Below are 22,230 nucleotides of genomic sequence, written 5' to 3'. Positions count from 1 at the left end.
CAGCTTTAGGACAATTTATCAGGCTGCAAAGATCGTATGACTAGAAAGAAAAAAACTCATGAAGCATCCTATTATAATTGTAACTTGTTTCATTTGTCTGATCTACGTTGCGTACTGTGAAAGAATTTGTTTGCCAATATTATCATCATTCCCCGCAAACAAACCCTCTTTTTTTGTAAAGTTGGACGGTTTAACGATACCTACAGTAGTGTGCGCAAAACTGAAGCAAGGCGGTTCAACAACTTATCTGCCGCATTAGCTTGGGTAGATGTAGTGGCCAAATTCTTAATCTGACACACGGTGTGTAAGGTGTAAGCATGGTAAAGGCGAACGAAATCATCTTAAATGGTTGTGTTATTCATGTGAAATTGAATAAAGATTAAAAATATTTTTCACCCTTAAAACTACAAAGCATATTCCGAATACCGTTCCTATAGTCGGCTACCAATCGTCATTAAATTTACCTACTTTCCGGTTTACACTAACCGGATGCGCGCGTCGTAATGGATTACGCCAGCCAACAAGCTTTAAGGTGATATATTTCACATTCAGGAAGCAGATGCATAATTGTCGGTAGGGCTAACGCACCGTTGGCAGAAGGATTGGGGCGTCGTAAAACACATTTAAAAAAGGGCGTGACACAGTAAACTATCCTGTTTTAGCAAAAACGTAACTGAGGGCAGAGAATTGGGAAGTATTGCTAAATCGTGTTGAGGCAGTTTTAACGAATTTACGGTGAACAGGCATCTAGAATCAAAATAAAGTTTTACTAGTGACTACATGAAATAATAATACTGAATTTATTCGTAGGTACTTTGTTTATCTTGATGACTATATTTTAACCAACCAAATATTAACAGCATTAGGAATTAGAAAGTACTCCACAAGCGATCCTACTTGTGGACAGTTACTCTCTCAAACTCTTCTCAAAATACAATCATCAAAATGTGTAACTGGTCCTGAGGACATGTTTAAGAAACAACTGGATCAAGCTATATGGATTGGTCGTTCTCTATTTTTCCTACAAAAAGCTTGCATGCATTTGCTAAAAAGTATGATTTTATGACATAATATGTGCAGGCCACATATTGTAGCTTTATTAATTGCTGTGGAGCAGCTATCCCCCAAAACGAGGAAGTCGATTGAAGATTTATTCGCACTGCGAATGTCTTCCTTGAGAGACGACATTGGAAACAGTTTTCCGCATTATGATAATAATCCCTCGGAGGTGTTCAAAAATTTCGTACCTCGCGATATAGATCAGATCGTTTCATAGGGCCACACAGTTTACCGTCTGCCTGGAGTTGTGAGACCGTAAAATGCAGCAGAAATTGATGGGAAAATCCGATACATTGTGGCTTTTGTTTTATTTTTTGTATTCACAGTTCTTTTTGAGCTGATTTTGTATACATTTTTTAAGGCATTTCCGACTTGTATTTTTTTTTCCCCTTTACCGGACATGCTCGGTTAGGCCTGGCAGCTATATTGTTGTAAAATGTCTATCAGGAGACTTTTTCCAATCCGAACAAAACTGGAGTAGCAACTGATTGTGTCCCAGGAACAAATATTTGACAGACTAGGCTATGTTTTCAGCTAACTGCCAAAAGATCACCCGAGAATGGACGGCGATATTTTCGAACGATGTTTTTAAAAACTATGCATGTTAAACTTCTATGCATGTCTTTTCTATTCGGATGTTTTCAATTGAATTTAACACATTCATTTCCACTAACGCTTCAACACATTTATAAATGTGTCCCTAGGAACATTAATGTTTGCAATCGATCTCATTTTTTTCTTTCCCTCTGACTGTTGCTTGAGCAGCTTCATGCGTCTGGTAACATCACCGCCGTACTGTGCAGAATATGCGATAGAAAAACATAGTTATTTAACCATTGATATTTTAAAAAGTGATCCAAAGCTTATAAAAACTTACAAGTTTAGCCGTAACATCCTTCCGATATGCCTTTATAGTTTCGCGCGCCAACACTTTCCCACCGACAACCGCTTGTATAGCGATTTGTACCATTTGCCGCGGGATAAGCTCCTTCAGCTTTAGTACCAACTCTCGCGCATGACTCTGTGCCTTGCTAGTGTGCGTGATCGTGCACAGTTCGTCAACCATTTGCCCATTTAGCAGGACATCCATTCGAACGATGCTAGTCTCAACGTACCCATGATCTTCGTAATCGAAGCTCGCGTAACCTGAGCTAAGCGATTTCAATTGATCGTGAAAATCCAGCACAATCTCATTCAACGGCATGAGGTAGGTGGTCATGATGCGATCGTTATCGATATTGATCGACGTTTTCTGAACCGCTCGTCGTTCAACGCACAGCCCAATAATTGCTCCAACACAATCGGTCGGTGCTATGATCGTTCCCAACACGTACGGTTCATAATATTCTTCCACCATCGTTCGATCGGGCAGCAGGGCCGGATTGCTGATATGCACAATCTCATTGCCACCGTGTGCCGCAATCGCTTTCGTGCCTTTTAGTTTGATTCTGTACGTTACCGACGGTGCTGTTAGGACTGGTTCCGCATCGTATTCCTGTTGCAAGCGCTGGCTAAACACATCCAGATGCAATAAGCCCAAAAAGCCAAGTCGCCATCCCTGTCCTAACGCCGGACTCGAGTCAGGTGTTACGGTAACGGCCGAATCGTTAAGCACAAGCTTCTCGATGGCACTTTTTAACACCGGATGTTGCGTTTGATCCGGTGGATAAACGCCCGCAAACACCATCGGTTGCTGTGGCTTAAACCCTGGCAAGGGGACACACGTCTTGTGCCTTTTCAAGTACAATGTGTCACCGATTTGCGATTCCTTGCTGGTGCGCATGTTGCACCCAAGCAGGCCAACCTGACCCGCCACCAGTCGTTCCACTTTCCTTTCATCCGGTCGTAGCAATGCTAAACTTTTCACCTCGTACGTTTTACCCGAGTGGCACGAAACGATCTCCTGGCCGGTGCTTATCTCACCGTCTCGGATGTAAATTAAATTGAGCGCTCCTCGGTACTTATCAAACCAGCTGTCGAAAATTAACGCACGAAAATTGGCATCTCGATTTGCGTCCGGAGCAGGCAATCGATTGACAATGCTGGCAAGCACCTCGTCGCAACCGGTTCCCTGCTTTGCCGATACTTTCAGCACCTCATCGGGATCGATATCAAACAGCGTCAGCAGCTCGTTACACACAGCTTCGGGACGAGCATTTTTCAGATCGATCTTGTTCAAAACTGGCACAATGACGAGCTGTTTTGAGCGGGCCAAGTGATAGTTTGCTACTGTTTGTGCCTGCACCCCTTGGTTAGCGTCCACCAGCAGTATGACACCGTTACAAGCCGCCAAGGAGCGGGACACCTCGTTCGAAAAATCCACATGACCGGGTGTATCGATCAGGTTCAGCAGGTAGTGATGTCCCGCGTGTTTGTAGATGAGCGAAGCCGTCTGTGCCTTTACTGTGATTCCACGTTCTTTTTCGACCTGTAAGCTATCCAGCACTTGCTTATTGCCCGAGTGCTTCGCTATCGTACCGGTCATTTCCAGCAAACGATCCGCCAGGGTGCTCTTCCCATGATCTACGTGGGCAATAATGCTGAAATTGCGTATTCGAGATACAGGTATTTCATCGTATTCGATATCGTCTGCTAATCGACCAGCGGTTGTGTGAAGACGGTATTGTTGAACACCGGTTATGAATCTTCTCCTGCAAAGGGTAGCAGCACATGTGTAATGCAGTTAAGACCAGTGGTTGGTGTTATTCGCTTCTTTACTCACCGGAAATTAACACTAACCAGAGTATAAAACGAGCCAAACATTGTCAAGACCATTATTAACACGTACTTAATACCGGTGTATTTTAGTTTGTAATCATTCAAAAGACATTATATTTCTATTTACAACTCACGTTACACAACCATCGTCATACCGAAAACAACACACATTCGATGTAAATAAAGAACTGTCAAAATCACATGGCGCAATCGTCAAAGTGAGTCGAAGACATATGTTCCATACATTTCCACAAGGCCGTTATCTCGAATTGTAGTTTAACAAACTGGGTTCGACGTTTTCAAATTTATGGTTCGACACTAGATCGCAAATTAGACTTATTAAATATAACCAGCGGAATAAAATTGATCTTTGTAGTTGTGTCGGTCTTAGACACGGTACAGACAGGTATAGAATTCCATTCGGATCTTTCGCCCAGCAATGGCAGCTTTAAATCAAAGCGAACTGATATGCAGCATGGATCCCAAAGATGTCCTTTTAGAGGTAAGAAGCGCATTCGTTTAAGGGCTTAAGAGTGTATCTCTCTCTAATAGTGACACCTACCACAGCCATTACAATGAGCTCGACCGCTTCACAATATGCAGCAACAATCACGACTATGACTTCGACAACGTGTGGCAACACCCACCCCTCCCTGAATATTGATTCGAGCATGTTGGTGAAAATTGCATTTACGACAAGGTACTACGGCCCCCCCGATGTCGGAGCAAACCCCTGTTTGCTTTTATGTTCAAGCTCTATACCAGCAAGAAATAGTGATACGATTAATCAGGTCCTTCTTCCAAAGATAACCTTTCTATCTCAATGAAGTTCGGTAACGTCCCCCGACTATAGCTCAAAGCGTCCCAAATATAATTAGTATAAAATGGACTCATCCATTACCACCGGTACGGCACAATGATGAGCAGCACCGTTCTTTCATACGGTAGAACAGGGTATCGACTCATTATCGGATCGTCCATTTGTACTGACTTAGTTACGGAAGTAAAAAAGTCAACGACGCTAGGAATAATGGTTAGTCGGTCCCAACCCTTTTCAGGTTGTAATGTAAGAATGTACTGAAGGTCTAGATGACCGCAGTGCCGTTTTGCATTGACGGCTGAAATCGATTAGAGATGTGAAAGTCTTTGGGAACATCTCTTCCAGATTCGAGAGAAATTTTCCATTCGACTTCCTTACGCATGTCGGTCCCGCACTCCAGCAGTCCTGATCGATCCACGAAAAAGCCTATCCGTCTGATCCAAGTCGGGATTCCATGCCCACCAACGGCGGAAGTGAGGGTCCGGTTTGTTCCCGCCAGTAACAATAAATGACGTATGCATCTATGTACCCAATCCGGTGATACCCGGTCTATCCTACATTTCCAACCTAACTTTACACGCTCTCACATGCAAAACTGGTTGGGACTGATGCTGAACAGAACAGAGGTGGGATGTACAAGGGCGAAATACCCCATAATGGAAGAGTAACTCCGAGAGTCGGAAGTGACTATCTTCGGGCACTATCGTATGATATATAGAGACAGCATTAGTTTCAAGATATTACTAATAGAAGTTTTCTTGCGATAGGATCGAATAACCGGCGCAAAATCTCAGCTTAAATCGATCATTCCTGTGAGAAACTCAGCATTGACGATCGAGGCTGAGGCTATATTTGACCTTAGCGGAATTGCTTTAATGACCAGTTCAATGAGGCTGTACGAAGATTTGTGCAATATGCTGTTTATTAGACTTGCCAAGTTTCGGCGTATTAGTCATGTTATTATTGTGGCACAATATATCTAGAATATATAAGAATTATTTCTTGAGCATTAACACATTTTAGAATTGAACAAGCAAACTATTTTGATGATTGAAATATGAAAAAAAAGAGTACACTGTCGAAAAAATAAAATTTTTCCTCCTTCCTCTACTCGTCCTCGTCCATGCTTTCATCAAACAAAAAATAAAACGCTTCATCTAGCCGTCCCGCAACGTCCGTTGAACGAATGCTGGCTTGCATGTGAACCACATCGGCGCACATACTATCATCAAAGAACTTTTTTTCAGTTCCTAGTCGATCGATGAAGCTTTGAAGATCTTGGACAGTTTGGTGCTGTTTGAACAAACACTCATCCAGCGCTTCATCCCGAACGCCCTGCAAATCTATGATTTGGAAATTTTCTACAACAGCGATAATATTGTTCATAAGCTGTGTTATCTCATCTACTTGTTTCATGGAACTTTCGTGCTTCAAATTTATCGAAAACATTTTCGTTTTGATCTGCTCCAACAGATACACCGATGTAGGACAGTCGATCGATTTATCATACAAGCAGCAAATGTTGTCGAGGAAAGCGTTAAAATGTTCGTTTATAAAAGTTATGTTTTCCTTGATTTTCTGCAGAAAGCGCTCAAGCATGGAAAAATCCATTTTTTCCATTGCAATGGACAACTTTATCAAAATCATCATATACAAGTCGGACGGCCCAAGATCTTTCGATGCTAAAGCTTCAGGCCGCGTTGTCAGCACACCATGATAAATCTTACTCAACTTAATTACGCAATCGTTCAGACCCTTGCAACAGCAATGCATTGTATCGATATGTGTAAATCTTTCCAGCGCCTTTTCAAGCTTTTGTTGTGGTGAAAAACCACTGAAGGAAGGCAACGCATATGCCAATGATGCTGATGACGCCATGCTTGCGTTAGCTTGACTTGTCGCAGGAACTGGTGACGAGTCGTTCAACAATTGATGCTGATTTTCTTGAGAAACTGAACTGGTATCCTCCTCAACTATCATGGAACCAGCCGAATCTACGTTTTCATCGGTTATCTTGTCCCGCGAAGACATGACGCTGTGATCTAAAACATGAATCATAAGTCCAATGGGAACTCTCAAAAGAAACGCTTTTTATACTTACATCGAAATGGAACAAGACCCCGAAATCAAGATGTATGTATGGCTCGTAGTGTCACTAGAATAAGCAAAACAAAATTGACGATTGGCTAAAGTGGCTACAGCCTCAATACACGTTTTAGGTTAGGCACGCATATTGGTACTTACATGAAAAAACTTATTAATTTGCTAGCTTGATGTGCTGGCTTATTTCCTTGATCCCTTCGCTCGATTGTGCCTGAGGCTCTCTCGACACTACAAAGGAAAACGACACGCAGGTTTTCAGAACTAGATTTGACACCTCTGGTACGCTGCTCATGAAGTGACTATTTAAGCCAGGCTGCATCACGTCACTCGGTGGCCATATTGACACGCATATTTGGCGCAAGAATGAGTGTTATCATCTCCTGAAGTTACACTACCAAACACAAGCACAACAATAATCATGCTCATTTATTAGAGTCTTTTTTAGTATACAAATAGTCTTGAGCATAATTTTTTAATGCTCCAACGATGTAAAAGCATAACTATCCATTAGTACTCAAATGTCAAAAACTGCTTTCTGCACCAGCCAAATTAAATCTGACCGATCTTTGGGCTATTCCATGCGTTTGCTTGCTTGTGAATGCTTGCTCCACGAAATGTGTGTTTCCTTCATTTGTGGTTCGCAGAAGACGAAGCAGTTTCACGTTATCTAGCACTATTCACAGAAATGAAAGATTTAAAGTGATTTTAAATACCAGTTTTATAGGTAAGTAGGTATGCGTTCTGTATGAATAGGCCTTGGTACAATGCTTTCTGGACCGGCGTAGTGCGTAGAATGCCTCTTCCAGCGGAATATGTTTGGTCGCCATTTTGGAATAGCTTTGTTTAGCAATCGTCTAGATACAAACCGTATTTTAGTAAACCACCTTAAATATTCCATAGTTCCATAGAACATAGTTTTGTAATGTTCGGTTTTTAGAGGCGAATGTAGTCTCTAAGACTCAAAGCCTCTATAAATAAACGAAAAAAAAAAAACATCCACAAACGTTGAACCCCAGCGTAATCTCTCTAGCCAAGTCAGAAGGCTTGGAGATTGCACAAAATTCGTATGCTGATGCACAGTTGGAATTACCTGCATCATCGGAATCTACGTCGCCTTCCTTAGATGGTAATTCGATTCAAGAAAAAGTAAAATCCATATTTTTGCTGATGACTCACATTGCTACAGACTGTTGTTGTTGCAAGCTTTTGGATGATTATGCCGTACAATTGGACACCATTCGTCGTATCTTGTTTAAAAGGTCTATAAATCTAAAAGATCATGTGCCGTTGCGTTTGAAACTATTTGTTAAAATGCAACTCGGCCTTTTCATGGAAACATTTGCCTTTTTTTTTACTTGAGCATGTAGTTGAATATAACAAGGAAAACATAACTTCCAGTAATGCTTATCTTCACGCTTTCGTTGACGAAATTTGCTTGGATAGTGTATCGAACGTCTATCCTGTTACGGTGCAGGATTGCAAACTTTAGAGAAAAGTGCAAGCGAATATGAAAATCTCAACCATTGATATAGAAACACCGAATACACTAGCGAATAGGCAAAAATGAATACGGAATAACCTTAAATAGTTATGGATGCGCGTGCTATTAGTATGGAAAAATTTTAACCGCCTGTGAAATTTCATTTGCAATTCCCTGTACCGGAAATATGATTTTGACACTTTCTGTTTTGTTCCGAGACACATTCACTCGGTCGTAGGAAGCAGGTATAGGTAGGATCTCGAACTGGATATGACGAAGTGGTTACAATGACCGTCTGCTTGCATATACAAAATGGAGAACATTAAATCATTCACACAGAAGATTGTAATAATAGGTAACTTTCAAGAAATAGGTAAAAGAAAACACAGTTTCAATGATATTTGCTGTCAATAAATTTTGTTCATTTATTCATAGTGTTCACATCATGATGTTGTTCTCATTTTCATTTTCCTTGCAAGTAACCTTTTCCAGTATCAACCTGAACTGTTCAGTTAATTGTATAGTTTCTGGTATGTGCGCCATCACACCACTACTTCCGGAACAAGGCGGGATATGGGACAATTGGGTGACATTTGTTATGTTATAGTTTGCTCAGTTCGCTGCCGCCCGAAATGATATATGTCATATCATTTCGTTTTAATAGCGCAGCGACAGATGTACGTATATTTTTAGCTTCTTTATATAAAAACGAACGAGAAACAATACATAAAAAATCGACAAAAGTGTTTTCCTCTAGCCGATCTCCAAATCATAAGCCTCACGTTTCAATCAATGCAATCAGAAGAAAAAAGAAAACGAATCTCGTGGCGTAAGCTTGGGTTGCAGACGGTTCCTTTCCTGTGCGCGAGAGTGATCTTTACATATTGTTATATTGCCGATGCCACTGTCGCTTATTATATGATGTTTATCGTTTATGAATCGCTTTATTTTGTCATATATTAGGGCGTTTCCATTAATGTTGATCATTCATTTTACACAACAGCTACAATACATAAGAGTTGCAAGTTCAATAGTTGAAACCAATAAATCAATAGCTTATGGTCAAGCAGAAATGTGATATTTTTGTAGTTACAAGGCAATCAAAATAACATTTTAAAACCAAGAACCTTCGTAGAACAGCTAATATCAACCTTTCGGAGGAATGCCAGTTCAAAGAAAACTCTAAATCCTCTCGTCTGTACTAACAAGCACGTCTCATATTGTTAAAACTAGAGCAAGGACATTTTGATCGCAAATTGAATGGATCCTTTTTTGCTGAACTCAACGTACTCATCAAATCTAATCCAAAGTCCTGCTAATTGTCGCGTCTTGAGACATGGTTGTGTTTTGATTGGCAGTAAAAAAAAACGAGAAATACCAAAATTAATGCAAATCGCACCCAATATATTGCTGATAGATCATATGCTAAGGTTAAGGGATCGCCGACACACCTCACACCGCATTCGTATGTCGTCGTGCCATAAGGAAAGGATGGCGAGGAGGAAATGGGGAACAAAACGGGATAAGAAACGGGTAATCATCGTAATCAGACTACTTATGTTCACCATCCACCTTGCGCTTTTTCGTCCTTTCCACCTAGCTCTGATCCATCGACGAGTCACGCCCGTCGATGTTGTTATTTGTCTGTCCGGATGAATCCTTCTGAACCGATTCGAGAAGGGGTTGCAACTCAGAAGAACTGCGGATCAGGATTAGAAACTCCGCCAAGTATATGTTTTTATCTGCAAAATTGATGAATGAATTAAAATAAATTGTTTACCGGGTTTGCCAGCCCATAAGAACAAGTCTTAGAATAGCTTACGCAATGCAGAATTCCAGATTCACAACGTTTTCCGGTTGAACACAAATTACATAAGTTTAGCTACGCTGTTTCAATTGATAACACAACTCGCAACTGGGTTAGTAAGCCATCAGATTACCCTACTGACAAAAAATCTGCCAACCAAGGCACTATTAAGGCAAATTTGTATTAACAAATCCCTTAGGAGTGGTTATTAGCGCAATTGTATCAATAGGGGAATCTAACACGATGTAATAATAGAAGATTGTGTGATCAATTGAAACAGCGTAGAGTTCAAGTCGGAAGGTGTTGTATATCTCGAATCCCGTTTTGTTTGTACTATGCTAATGCCCGTTCAATGGACTGTTAAATCCTCTGTTCGTTATATGAGCGTGTTCCACTTACCAGCCTTGGGAATTTGTAGCAAAGCAGCAACGGCGCGCAAAGCAGATCGCTTCAATTCGTCCTGCTTCTCATACTCCTGTTTCACCGAATTTGCCTTCACTTTTAGCGTACAGGTAGCTCTGAGGGGTTCTACGAACTGATCGAGTTCTGATAGGATAACATAGAAAAAAGTATCATTAAATTTCCATTGTCCATCAAATCTGAGCAACGCGTTACATACTTTGCAGCACAGCATTCGGACACAGTGCGGCCAACCGGGCTGTCATAAGATACGTCAACATCTTAATATCGTAGTGATCGCGTAATCCCGCCTGCACGTGTTCCAGAAATTGCATAATATCTACCCGGTCCAGACCCTGCTCGAGCAGCGTGTACATACACTCGAAGGCCGCTTTCCGGATGTCAAGCCCATCATCAACTGTATGCTTGAACGGGCCCATTTCCACCTCCCGGATCAGCTCCTTCTTTACCTTCGTCTCGGAGTAGAGTTGGGGCAACAGTTCGGGCAGCAGATCGCGCACCAAGCTTGGCTTATTGTGGACTGCCGAATTGAATGCGACCAGGGCAACGCGCCGCACTGACGGTTCCGGATCCTGCAGGGCAAACAAAAACTGCCCAATGCATTGCCGTAACAGTGGATCGATCGGTTGGGGCTGGTCGGAGATGGTAAATTTGATTGCCGATACGACAGCGGTACGCATGAGTGCGCTTTCACTTCGCAATGCCATCTGTAGCTGAGGCAGCAACTCTTCCGGGTTAACGAGCACCAGTTTACCCAAACATTCGGCCACCACGTTCCGCGAACCTTCTTCCGAACATTCGCAGTGCTTGAACAGCTGTGTCCATATCGATGGAACGGACGGTAACAGTTGCTCCAGTCCGGCCTTACTGGTCGACAGCGAGGAAATAACTTCCTTCAGCGAATGGAGCAGCAGATACTGACGCTTTGGCTGTGCCTCGATCTCGTTAAGTATGAAGGGCAGATAGTGATTGAGATTACCGACCGCGATCGCACCGAGCGCGTGACTGGCAGCTCCTTTCACGTCCTCAGACGAGGCCGAAAAGCAGTTCAGGATAGTTTGCGCTAGTGTATCGATCGTGTGGAGGTTACTACAAAAAGAGGAAACAAACGGGAATGAAGTCGAGATCAGAAAACTCACTCTTTTGAATGATTAGAATAAAAAAAGAGATGTGAGTAAAGAGATTTCAATCATTTACTCACTCTTCAAAGATTCATGAAAAGTAATGCACTACAACAACTTTCTTGGGATATACTCACTCACTCTCTGTGCCGACTGACTAATGACTACGTAGCCAACAAAATCTCACTTCTCACTATAGTGAAGTGATTATAGTGAGAAGTGAGATTTTGTTCCTAGGGATTTTTCTAGTAAAGTGCCTGCAGTAAGAAGCGAGATTTTGTTCCTAGGGGTTTTTCTTTATATTCACTCACTTAATCTGTGTGCGAAATAGTACCATGAGGTGAAAAACTCTCTATCTGAACCCCTTCTAAAGGTGAAAAAAAACCATCTTAAGGTATCATAATGGTATTACTTCGCACGCTAAGTGAGTGAGAAAGTATTAAACCGAAAAATTGAATCATTAGTCGGAACAACGGGTAACTGAATTAGTGAGTGAGTATGAACCGAAAAGAGTGGGTCACTCTTACTCAGTGTGCACATCTCTAGTATGAACAGTTTGGTAATTTTTTTTTCGATTATCGCTACACTTACAAGTGACGTCCAATTTCGCCGATAGTCAGTAGGTAAAACATGAGATGTGAATCATTGCGACGATTTTGAATCTCGCGCAAAAATTCGCCAGCCACTGTTAGCGCCTCGTTCGGAACCTGTAGCGTCAAGGCGGCAATACACTTGGCCAGCGAATGGTACGCTTGCTTGTGCAGTGGACTACCGCCGTGCTGTTGCTGATTGTACACCGGATTCATCAGCATCGCCAACAGATGACGATAGCTCAGTCCCGGCAGATGAGCCTGTACCAGTGCCTGGAACAGCTTGAGCGTACAGTTCAGTGCCGTTCCTTGCAGCAATGGCGATCGTACCAATGTCATTACTTCCTGCAAAATTTGCTCATGAACGCCTACCAGCGCTTCCGGTTGTTGGCGTGCTACCGAGGTCAGCAGCACGAGCGAAAGCTGCGCCACGTGTAGATCCGATTCGCTCAGCAACGGTGGGACTTCCGCCACGGCACCACGCAGTAGCATAGGATCCAAGAATTGACTGTAACGCCTCACCAGCGTGTCAAGCAGCGTGAGCGAGTTTAGTTTGAGGGCACGCTGATTTTTGCGCAGGAACGATCCCAGTACCGGTATTACCTCGCCAATGATTGGACTAAGGTTAACGCGCAGCGGCGAAGCAGCAATCATTGTAAGCGCTTTCACTGAGCTTAGCCGGGTGACTTCGTTGCGCAGACGCTCCATAAACAATGGCAAACAGGTCACCAGCTCCGGTTGCAGCACATCGCCCATATTGGCAATGATCTGTCCCATGCAGGCGATCGCTCGTTCCTTCACCTCCTGATCGACCTCGGGCGAACGAAGCTTCTGCAGCGTGCTCGTGTACAGCTGGCTAACGTACGGCGTGAAATCGAACGACGTTTGCATTTCGAGCGGCCGGATCACCTTCACCAGCTGTTGCAGGACGAGCAGTGCCTCGGTAGCAATTTTGTAGAACGGGTCAAACACCGCGTTTACGACGAGTGGCACGAGCAGCTGAATGTGCGCGTGGAACACCTGTGGATTGTGTCCGACCAGCATACAATATACAAAGCCGAGCGCATCGATCTTCATGTTGGACGTCGAGTTTTTATCGTTCAGCGAGTAATGTATGCCGTTCATCAATTGATCGATATGGTTCGAAAGTGCTCCAGGCAGAGCGTTTAATAGTTCGCGCAGCAGCAGAAAGCAATCTTGCCGGGTTTTAACGGATTTTTCACGCATCAGGGGTTGTACCGCCTTCACTATCGTCGGTACCTGGTCGGTAAGCATACTGATTGGACCAGGAATCTGCTCCATCGAATCGGGATCGTGCCCAATATCGTCGCCCATCGGACGGGTCGATTTTAGTAGAGCAATGTATGCGTGAAATATGTCGGATTTGACGTTTTCTTCGCGCTCTAAGAAAAAGAGGAAAAGGGTGTTTCATCAGTGTTTCAGAATCGAAAACCCGCTCCGTAGGGAGGATGGATTTACCTTTAAAGCGTGCGATAAGAGCAGGGGAAAGTGTTTTGTAAAATTCTTCCAACAGCTCGTGCCTTGTCGAGATGACCGATTCCAAACATTTTGCTGCCGAACGGCGTACCTTCCAGCTCATATCGTCATCATCGCTGTACTCTTCACTGTCGATTTCTTCATCGTCTTCCATTTCCATCGAAGTACCACCGTCACCATCATCTGCCTCGTAATTGTAATTTGGATCGTAGGTGATATATTTCAGGCAAAGATCTACAATCTGCACATACAGCAACAAAAAATACGGTTAATAATCTTAAACACACAGCATTTTTACTTCATAATGTAAAAGCATCAAAGATTTTGGTAATAACTTCCAGATGAAAAGGAATCTATTTCCAAAGGAAATAGAATAATAAAGGAAATTGTTTACCATGTCATCTGAAGCCATTGATGAAATCATTAATGAGTTTACATAATCAAAAGATATTCTCTGTAAATATCCGCACTAACGTACCGTTGGAATATGTGGTATGATCGCTTCCGGACAGCGCTGAACAAACGCTTCGCAGGCCTGTAGACAGAACTCGCGCAGCTCGTCATCATCCCGTAAGCTGTACTGATTCAGCAGGAACATCACACGCTCGATGTGATTGCACAACCGATGGCCGGCCTGCCGGCAAATAGCTGCCAGACACTGAATGTACGTACGGATGGTGCCAGGATTTTGCGGCTTCTCCAGCCCATCGAGCAAATGTTCGATCACCTTGTTGTAAGCGTTGTTGTTGCAGGTTGTCAACAGGTGGGACAGTGCCACTATCGTACGCTTGCGTACTGCTTGCCGAGCTGAACCGAGTTGCGGCACCAGCGCCTTCAGGATCAGCTCGTGAAAGGGAACGAGCAGGTCACCGAAGCGCGATAACAGATCCGAAAGTATGTCCAACGCTTCGAGCTGCACCGAAACGTCTTCCTTTTCGATCGCCACACTCAGCTTGCCGGTGATACGCTGGCAAACGTTTGGCACGAGCGAATTGGACGATTGGGGCAGCTCCGAGATGACCGTCTTCAGTCCTATGCTCGAAATGTCGCGCAGCTGTTCATTGTTGGACACCATATTGGCGCACAGCAGATCCACTATCGTTTCCACCTGATTTTCCTTCACTTTGTTCACCAGCGGGCCAAGACTGCAAAGAAATGCGTGAAAGTTGGTGTAATATGTGCACATTTAAATTGCTATCGAACTAAAGATATATTTTCTTCCGTTACTACGAAAGGGGTTATTATACGGTGGAAAACGCTGCCATCGGTTTCGGCATCTATCCCTCAAAGCCGGTGTGATAGATAGATGCCGGTCTGAAAATCGGAATTCAAGCATGCACACATTCCGATTTCGTGTTGTGTTGTTTTTGTGCGCACATATCCATAAAAAAACTATTTTTCTGTTCAAATTTTGGAATCGCAATACGAAATCTGATAAATGTGTTATTACAAGAATGGACGGCATTTTTCTGTCCTTGATGACGATAAAATCCAAAGTCCAACGACATCATTATCTCCTGTGTATTAATACCCCCTTAAGGCACTCGTTCCCAGGAGGATGTATCCTGTTTGGTTGGAGAGGGGGTATTGTTTTGATGATTTGCAATTACATTTACGATGGGAAGCGAAACATAACCTCAAATGTAAGCTAACGAAACCAAACTGCACACACGTACCATTTGACGGCAAGATTCTGCACTTCACCATTCTTGTCCTCCAGCAAACGCAGCACCATGCGGACGACTTTCTTCTCCGACTCATCGTCTAGCTTGATGCTGTCCTTTTGTAGCTCCGTCATCAGATCGTTGGTCGCCATAAAGCGAAAGTCCTTATCATTGGACGTCATCTAATAGTGGTCGCCGGCGGAAAAAAAACGAGAAGGGAGAAAATGTTACAAAGTAATTATACACAAACTAAACGTTTTTATGAAAAAGGCATGGCAATCTATGATTTAAAATATTTGCAATATGCAGTGCAGCATACCAGTGCTTTTTGGTATACATTTTCTTTGAGGAAGCATTTACATCGCGCATTGGTTGCTGAGGAACCTGGCTAGCCAGATTTTGTTGGCTCATTGTTTATGCCAAAAGAGATCAGCAAAATAGCACACGGAAGGATTTCTGAAGGACTTTCCGCTTTCGTCGATAAATATCGAACTCTTTTAGTTACGTACACACATATTCGTTTGTCGTGTGTGTGGTTTGAGAAAAACGACCGACCGCATCAAGATGATGCGCGGATTGTCATTCTAAATTTTGTTTTGCTAGCTCGTGTTCCTTTGGCACCTGTTTTGTTAAAGAAATTCACCTTCTCCAGCAGATTCGCTATCTGATACGACGCCATTCTGATGAGGTTTTTTCACACGGGCGGCAGCAGCTATCAGTAAGCACTGTGAATTGTTGTTGTGACTGGCGAGAAACCACACGCAACGAAAAACACCGTGACACTTTGTGTGGTGTCGATACTCGTTTGACCAACTGTATTTACGGTTCGCAGGGTATGCTTTACTTTCCGTACAGCACACTATTCGTTGATGAATTCCTGTAACTGCAAACAAGAACGCTTTATTCGTACCACGAACCGTGTTCAATTTCTTGCAACCACAGAGAAAAATTCTCCTACCGATTCCCGCAACGCGAGTCTTGACAATTACGCACACACACACACACACACCGATAGAACGCACAGAACAACGGAGCGACACGACACGGCTCGCTATTTCGGAGAATAGCGGCAACGAAGAATTCTGCACTGTTTGCGTAGGATTTGGGTGCAACTGCCTGCTTGCAGACTTTACAAAGGTGGACAGAATATGTCGAGCAGGAAAACGAAAGCAATTTTTTAGATTTTCTCTCGCACTAGCTGATCTTTGCTAATTTTTCTTTCAAACACACGTACACGAGACGTACGCACACATACGCGCACATACGTCCTTTCCGTTTCGGTGACTTTCAAAGTTAGTTTATATACGGGTTGGATCATATGCGGTGGGATTTGACAGCAACGACACCCCAAAATAAGCATTTGTGAAGTTTGGGATCGAATACAATTCCAGAGAATGTGTTTCTTCTGTGTACAGAATTATGTTGTTTTACACAAGACGTGAAACTTTGATTTTAATTATTTTTATTTTACTTCTTTCCATGAACAACAATGAGAGAATGATTTACCAAGTCACTATTTTGTTAAAGACTTTAACCAATTTATACTTTTATTATTTCTTTACATATCTTGCATTACTTATTTACGTTAACAATAGGTTCGACCTAGACTGTCTGTTTCACTATGTACAATTTTTTTTTCTTCTGTCGACTCTTTAAATCCGTTGTAATTTAAGGGAAAAACACCCATGCACAGAGCAGCATGCGTGTGCGTGCATGTGGATGGGCCGACCAGAACCATAGCCTGCACAGAATATGCGACTTTAGGTTGTTTGATTTCAAATTTCGAAAGCCCTTAAACCGAAACGAACTCAATTGCTTTCTTACTCTATCGCTGCTACATATATTAATTGTAGAAGGAAGGGGAAAAAACTTTAACGTAAATTTTACTAAAACAACGAAAAACAGCTGGAAAAAAATCGGTTTTATGCTTAAACACGATAGTGAAGAATGTTTCGTACTGTATTACGTTTATAGTTTGCCCGTTTTCGATCCAGTTTCGAAAGAGTGAACATAATTTACGCTGATTTACGTGATGTTCCAAATCAATATCGCATTTGTTTTCCATTCGTAACTCCTAGTTCCGTGTGATAACGTTTCCTTCTTTCTTATCTCGACCTTTTTTTTGCGTTTACAGCAATGGTTAGCTATGCTTCTTTTGCTATAGATAGTTTGAAAAGAGTTTAACTAGAATGTTAAAAAATGTCCTATCAGTTTGATAATTATTTACGTGCCTTGTTCCGGTCGTCTATCTGTTTTTTTTTTCTCTCTAGTGGTTGTTGTGTGTCAACACATCTTTTAAAATTATCATTGCTGCTTACAAACACGAAAAAAAGTAAAAGTATCGTTCCTTTTGCCATTGCCGTATAGATACCGAATGATTATCACCGTGTACCCGATGGACAGTTCAAATCGTAGTACAATCGTTTGCTTTTGCTTAAAAAAATGGATTAAATTTCTTTGCAAAAGAGTTGTGGAAATAGTACGGGGGAAAGTGTTTCTGCCTAATAATAACCCTTTACGTAGCTAGTCAGCAAATGTAACAAAGAACGTTTGAAGTAGTGTTTTGGCTTCTGAAACTGCTGTACTGCCTAGAAAGAAAATTAGTAAAATGCTATCGTGGGAAAAATAACATTAACTATAGAATGTATTTTTTTTTGCGGTTTCGTTAAACTGTCGTCTTCTTTCATTGCGAATTTGAATCCCATAGATTGGCTAGCTGTTTTACTCGATGTTGAAATGCGGCAACAAAATGAGTCAATAAGTTTTGATAGTAGAATAGTTGCTACATTTGTTTGTGGCAGGGAAAATCTTCAATTGTACGCCTCTATCATGAACACTGCCTGCCCTGTTATAAGACCGTTTCCCGTACTGGAAGGTGCAACATTTTGCGTTGTAATTACTATTGCCTTCATTATATTACCTTCTGCGATGCAAGCTTGTGTGTTTCTTTTCGCAATTTCCATGGTTATGTCAATCGTCTTATCGCTTAGAAGGTTACCTTGCAGTAGTAAAATATCGTAATAATTGCATCCCAGATTTCAAACCACTTATAATCACAATCTTACGCACACTTACGCACTGAACGGAAAATACGGGTCGTGGCAAGTTTGCTTCCGTTTTTCGATTTTTTTGTTGTTGTTGCAACTAGTTTCGTTTGTGGGTGGTCCCTTCGCTATTGGCCACACTAGTTAGGAGCTTGGATTTATGGGGTGTCACTTTGGAATATGATAGAAAAAAAAAATACGCATATTAAACTGTGTCCATAAGCCTACCCTCCCGGGAGCATCCCATTCCCTCTTCGATCGTTCGAAGAAATCTACTTCTGCATCACCCGTTTATCGTATGATCCACTTGAAGCGAACGGAGATCGTTTTACAATATATGATGAGGACTGTTAAAATCATCACAACATACCCTGACCATTCGTTTGCAATTACGTTGCGCGTTGGTGAAGCAGACCGGGCGGTAATGCTCTTCCGTCCGACCCACAGAGTGGCATGTACGTGTATCTGTTATTGCGTCTAGGCAGAACTAGGAAGATGGTTCAGCTTATCTTACTTGGTAAAGGCCGCAAAGACGGCCCAAATCACTTCGTTGGCGTTCGATTTGGCGGACTCCGCCTCAAAGTCAAGATCCAGCAGCTCTCGTACCCGTCGCATCGCCAGCTCATAATCGTCATCGTTCAGAGGCGCAAAGGCATTCTCCAGCACGTCGCTTGCGTGCGCCAACAGTATCAGTGCCAGCATACGTTTGCCAATTCGCTGCGGATCATTGACCCATTTTGTGAGCACCGCATCCTGTATCTGTGGGTACGTGGAACAGAGAAAACGGCAGGATTAAGTCATCTGTGGGTGCACGTTTTAGCACCACAAATATGCCGTGTCAAACGACCCGCTTACCTTCTTTACCAACCGGCACTTGATAACGTTATCAGTTAGGGGATGTGTCGTCATATCGAAGAGGAGAAAATTTTGCTTCTCCGTCGTCAGCACACCCTTTTCGACCAAATTCTTGGCTAGTCGTTCTCGGACATTTTTCAATTGATAGCGTATCTTGAGCGGATTCCATGTTTCCCCTGCGCAGTGGATAAACGAAGCAGCGATTAGTGGCATGTGTGCATTGACTAACACAGAGCTACAATTGTAACTATAAAGCTTAAATGATTCATGTCAAAATAAATGTATGTTACCATTTCAAATGAGACAACATTCCGTTAAAATACTACTACTACACTGCCTCATTTGTTCGATATTCTTATCAGATAGCAAAGATAAACCGTAAACTATTGTCAAACTGCCTAGAAACAGAACTGCGACGGCATACATGGTTTCTATACGATTGTTCTCTATTTCGCGGCAACTTACCACTCAAATATTCGATCCAACTCTGAATAGTTTCCGGTGGGTACGTTTCTTTAATATGTTTCAAGGCCTCGTCGAGCAGTACATCACCGGTAGGTGTATCGGATTTGAGGGTGATTTTCCGCGTGCACAGGCCCTTCCTTCGCATGCCGGCCCTTTCTAGTTCGATGCGTCCACGAAGTCCCAATTCGATCAGAATGCACCCTCGCAGTCCGCTCGATATGCAATCGTTCCAAAATGATGTGTAGCCCTGAGAAAGAGGAGAAGGAAAATCCAAACGGATGAGATTCTTTTTCCTACAAAAATAAGTGACAAATCATATTTTAAAACAAAGCACCATTCATTACGCGGGGATATGTCAGTACTTCATAATGCTTTCGCCAGCAATAAGAGACGGTAAATTGATGATAAGAAGCGTAAGAATAGCGAACCATATTTTGGTAGTTTTTTTTCTTATTTGGCGTGACAAAAACTGGAGCTTCTTACCCATTTACGCAAGAACGTTGTTTACTTAATATGTGTCTTGAAACTGACTGCCGGAAAAAAAGCTTAATGCACGTTCCTATTCACGATAGGCGGCAGAACAACTCAAGCGCTTGTTTTGTTCTTTACTTGCAAAAGTCATTTAAATTTCAAGCAAACGAAACGGGTCGGCAAGCGGCGGTAGACAAAAAGAATATAGCAATTGCGATAAAATTCCCCTATTCAAAAACTTTGCCGCGACAGTTGAGCAATGCCACATTGAGGCCTCATTGTGTGTATGGGCCCTCTTTTCGTGCGATAACTGCGATTGTAAGCTAATAAAAGTTATCATTACTACTAGAACGACTCACAATCCGCTAGCCGGGCACATAGCTTAAACGTGATATGATACTGCTAGAATGAATTTGGGAATAATCGGTTCCAAAAAAGCGTGACAACAAAAAATTATCACTAATGTTGCTTACGCCACTGAACATCGCGGATGATTTGATGCGGAAAAAACACTCTGACCACCCATTAGCGTTAGGTCAGTACGACGGTGTGGTTATACTTGGCATAGGAAAATATTCCCACTGCTTTTCCAGCGCTACATTATCTTTATGAATATATTATTGATGTGTGAGTTGCCCTTTTGATTTCCGAAGACATTTTTTGGGATACCACGGTTAACCCTATAGCAGACAACCGGCTACCAAATCAATTTTAGTTTTTTAGTTGCTTTTTTCTTCGTTTTTTCGGTTCTAGGAATTCAATTGACTTGAAATTTGTTTTATATGAGCAAATTAAAGCAATTTTTATCTGAAAATATTCATTAATATTTTTTAATTGACTGAATCTGTTTTTTACACTAATTTTTTTCCTATACCTCTATTCCAGGCGACCGGGTTACACCGGGGGTATCTAGCAAATGACGAGGCTTTAAAACAAAAATTAAACGTAATTCAATTGTGGTGTTATATTGTCATGAAAATTAATTTAACTTTTCCTCTTTCCTTTAGTATACATAAAACACCTCAAGTCTTAGTCGTTTTCTAGTAATGATTATTCCAGTATGGAATGTTTTTTTTAAATGGAAAAGTTTTAAAAAATTGGTTTCAGTGCTTTGCACAATTTTCACAATGAAACGCTTATTGCAGCTATAAGACAATTTTATCACATGTTTAATGTGCAGTTTTCAGCATTTTGCAACAAATAAATAAGAAGTTATAGGTAAAAATATCTTTTCATTAAAACCGTTACTGAAGCCGTCAGCGTTATTTATGCATTTTAATTGTGTTTAGACTGTTCATATAATTGGCAATGGAAATAACGTAGAATTGGGGCAGCATATTTAGCAGCTATTAGCAAACTAATAGAAATATATAAATGCCTCCATAGTTGCTGGGGCTGCTCGTTTGCCTAGAATATGAAGTTATTCTGGTTGCTGGGGACAGGGTTAATTTGCAACCGACAGTCAGCCTGCTTCTACGTCTCCCATCGTCATGTGCACTTCCGTCGGCGTCACTCCTTACCTCCTTATCCTTTAGACCAAGCAACAGCACCTCTTCCATCAAAGTAAGCCGCGTTTCCTTTGAATCGCAGTCTTCCATCTCGTCCTCCTTGTCCACTTTGTTGTCCTCCTGGTCGGCATGATTAGCAGCGGATGAAGATGATCCACCGTTCGATTCGGTGTCGCGTGCTTTTACACGTCTCACAAGCCCGTCCGTTCGATTCATCGTTCAGCCGTGTTGACGCTTTAGGCCGCTGTCCTCGTCCGGTATGTGATTGTTTTGCTGCTGTGAAGAGTAGTCAGCCTCCGTTCGCGAGGTTGCTGACTGACACCTGACCTGACAGAAAGGTGGTGGTGGTAGTTGGCCTTTCCTTGCCCTCTTCAATTTTGCTACCTGCCTGCCTTCCTTCTTGCCCCACCCACCCGGTGCCACTTTTTATGTACGTGTGCACTTTACTACCGCATACACGATGACCGTGATGGACACACTGCGACGTTTGTTACTGGGCACGAACAAAACTGCACACATACACTATTTCCCTCACATACACAACGCACACTCAATGACCGAATTTTCTGCCCTTGCTAGATCGATGCCTTTCGTTGTGCTGATCATGC

At 42.3% G+C, this 22,230-nt stretch overlaps 3 protein-coding genes across 3 annotated transcripts in view; all 3 read right to left on the bottom strand.

Moving 5' to 3' along the window:
- Positions 1-1,728: 1,728 nt before the first annotated feature.
- On the bottom strand, positions 1,729-3,822 carry LOC126560629 (translation factor GUF1 homolog, mitochondrial). Its single transcript, XM_050216585.1, has 3 exons — positions 3,782-3,822; positions 1,937-3,710; positions 1,729-1,854 (listed from the first exon to the last, which is right to left on the bottom strand). Exons 1-3 carry the CDS (start codon positions 3,820-3,822, stop codon positions 1,729-1,731), a joined length of 1,941 nt encoding a protein of 646 aa, XP_050072542.1.
- Positions 3,823-9,704: 5,882 nt separating this feature from the next.
- Positions 9,705-15,994, bottom strand: LOC126563900 (cullin-associated NEDD8-dissociated protein 1). Its single transcript, XM_050220689.1, has 8 exons — positions 15,923-15,994; positions 15,292-15,461; positions 14,094-14,760; positions 13,598-13,856; positions 12,120-13,521; positions 10,607-11,496; positions 10,387-10,533; positions 9,705-9,922 (listed from the first exon to the last, which is right to left on the bottom strand). The coding sequence occupies exons 1-8, from the start codon at positions 15,956-15,958 to the stop codon at positions 9,777-9,779; spliced, it is 3,717 nt and encodes a 1,238-aa protein (XP_050076646.1). The 5' UTR covers positions 15,959-15,994; the 3' UTR covers positions 9,705-9,776.
- Positions 15,995-18,795: 2,801 nt separating this feature from the next.
- Positions 18,796-22,230, bottom strand: part of LOC126565158 (Golgi phosphoprotein 3 homolog sauron) — a 175,074-nt gene continuing 171,639 nt past the window's right edge. Inside the window, exons 2-5 of the mRNA XM_050222305.1 lie at positions 21,635-21,949; positions 19,644-19,890; positions 19,179-19,354; positions 18,796-19,082 (exon numbers count right to left, since the gene is read on the bottom strand). Coding sequence (XP_050078262.1) covers positions 18,834-19,082; positions 19,179-19,354; positions 19,644-19,890; positions 21,635-21,838 — 876 coding nt within the window. The 5' untranslated portion in view covers positions 21,839-21,949 and the 3' untranslated portion in view covers positions 18,796-18,833. The remainder of the gene's footprint in view (positions 19,083-19,178; positions 19,355-19,643; positions 19,891-21,634; positions 21,950-22,230) is intronic.

Source organism: Anopheles maculipalpis, chromosome 3RL (assembly GCF_943734695.1).
Source record: "Anopheles maculipalpis chromosome 3RL, idAnoMacuDA_375_x, whole genome shotgun sequence".
NCBI classification, from domain to species: domain Eukaryota; kingdom Metazoa; phylum Arthropoda; class Insecta; order Diptera; family Culicidae; genus Anopheles; species Anopheles maculipalpis.
The sequence above is the reverse complement of the archived record's forward strand: the minus strand, read 5'-3'. Positions and strand labels throughout refer to the sequence as shown.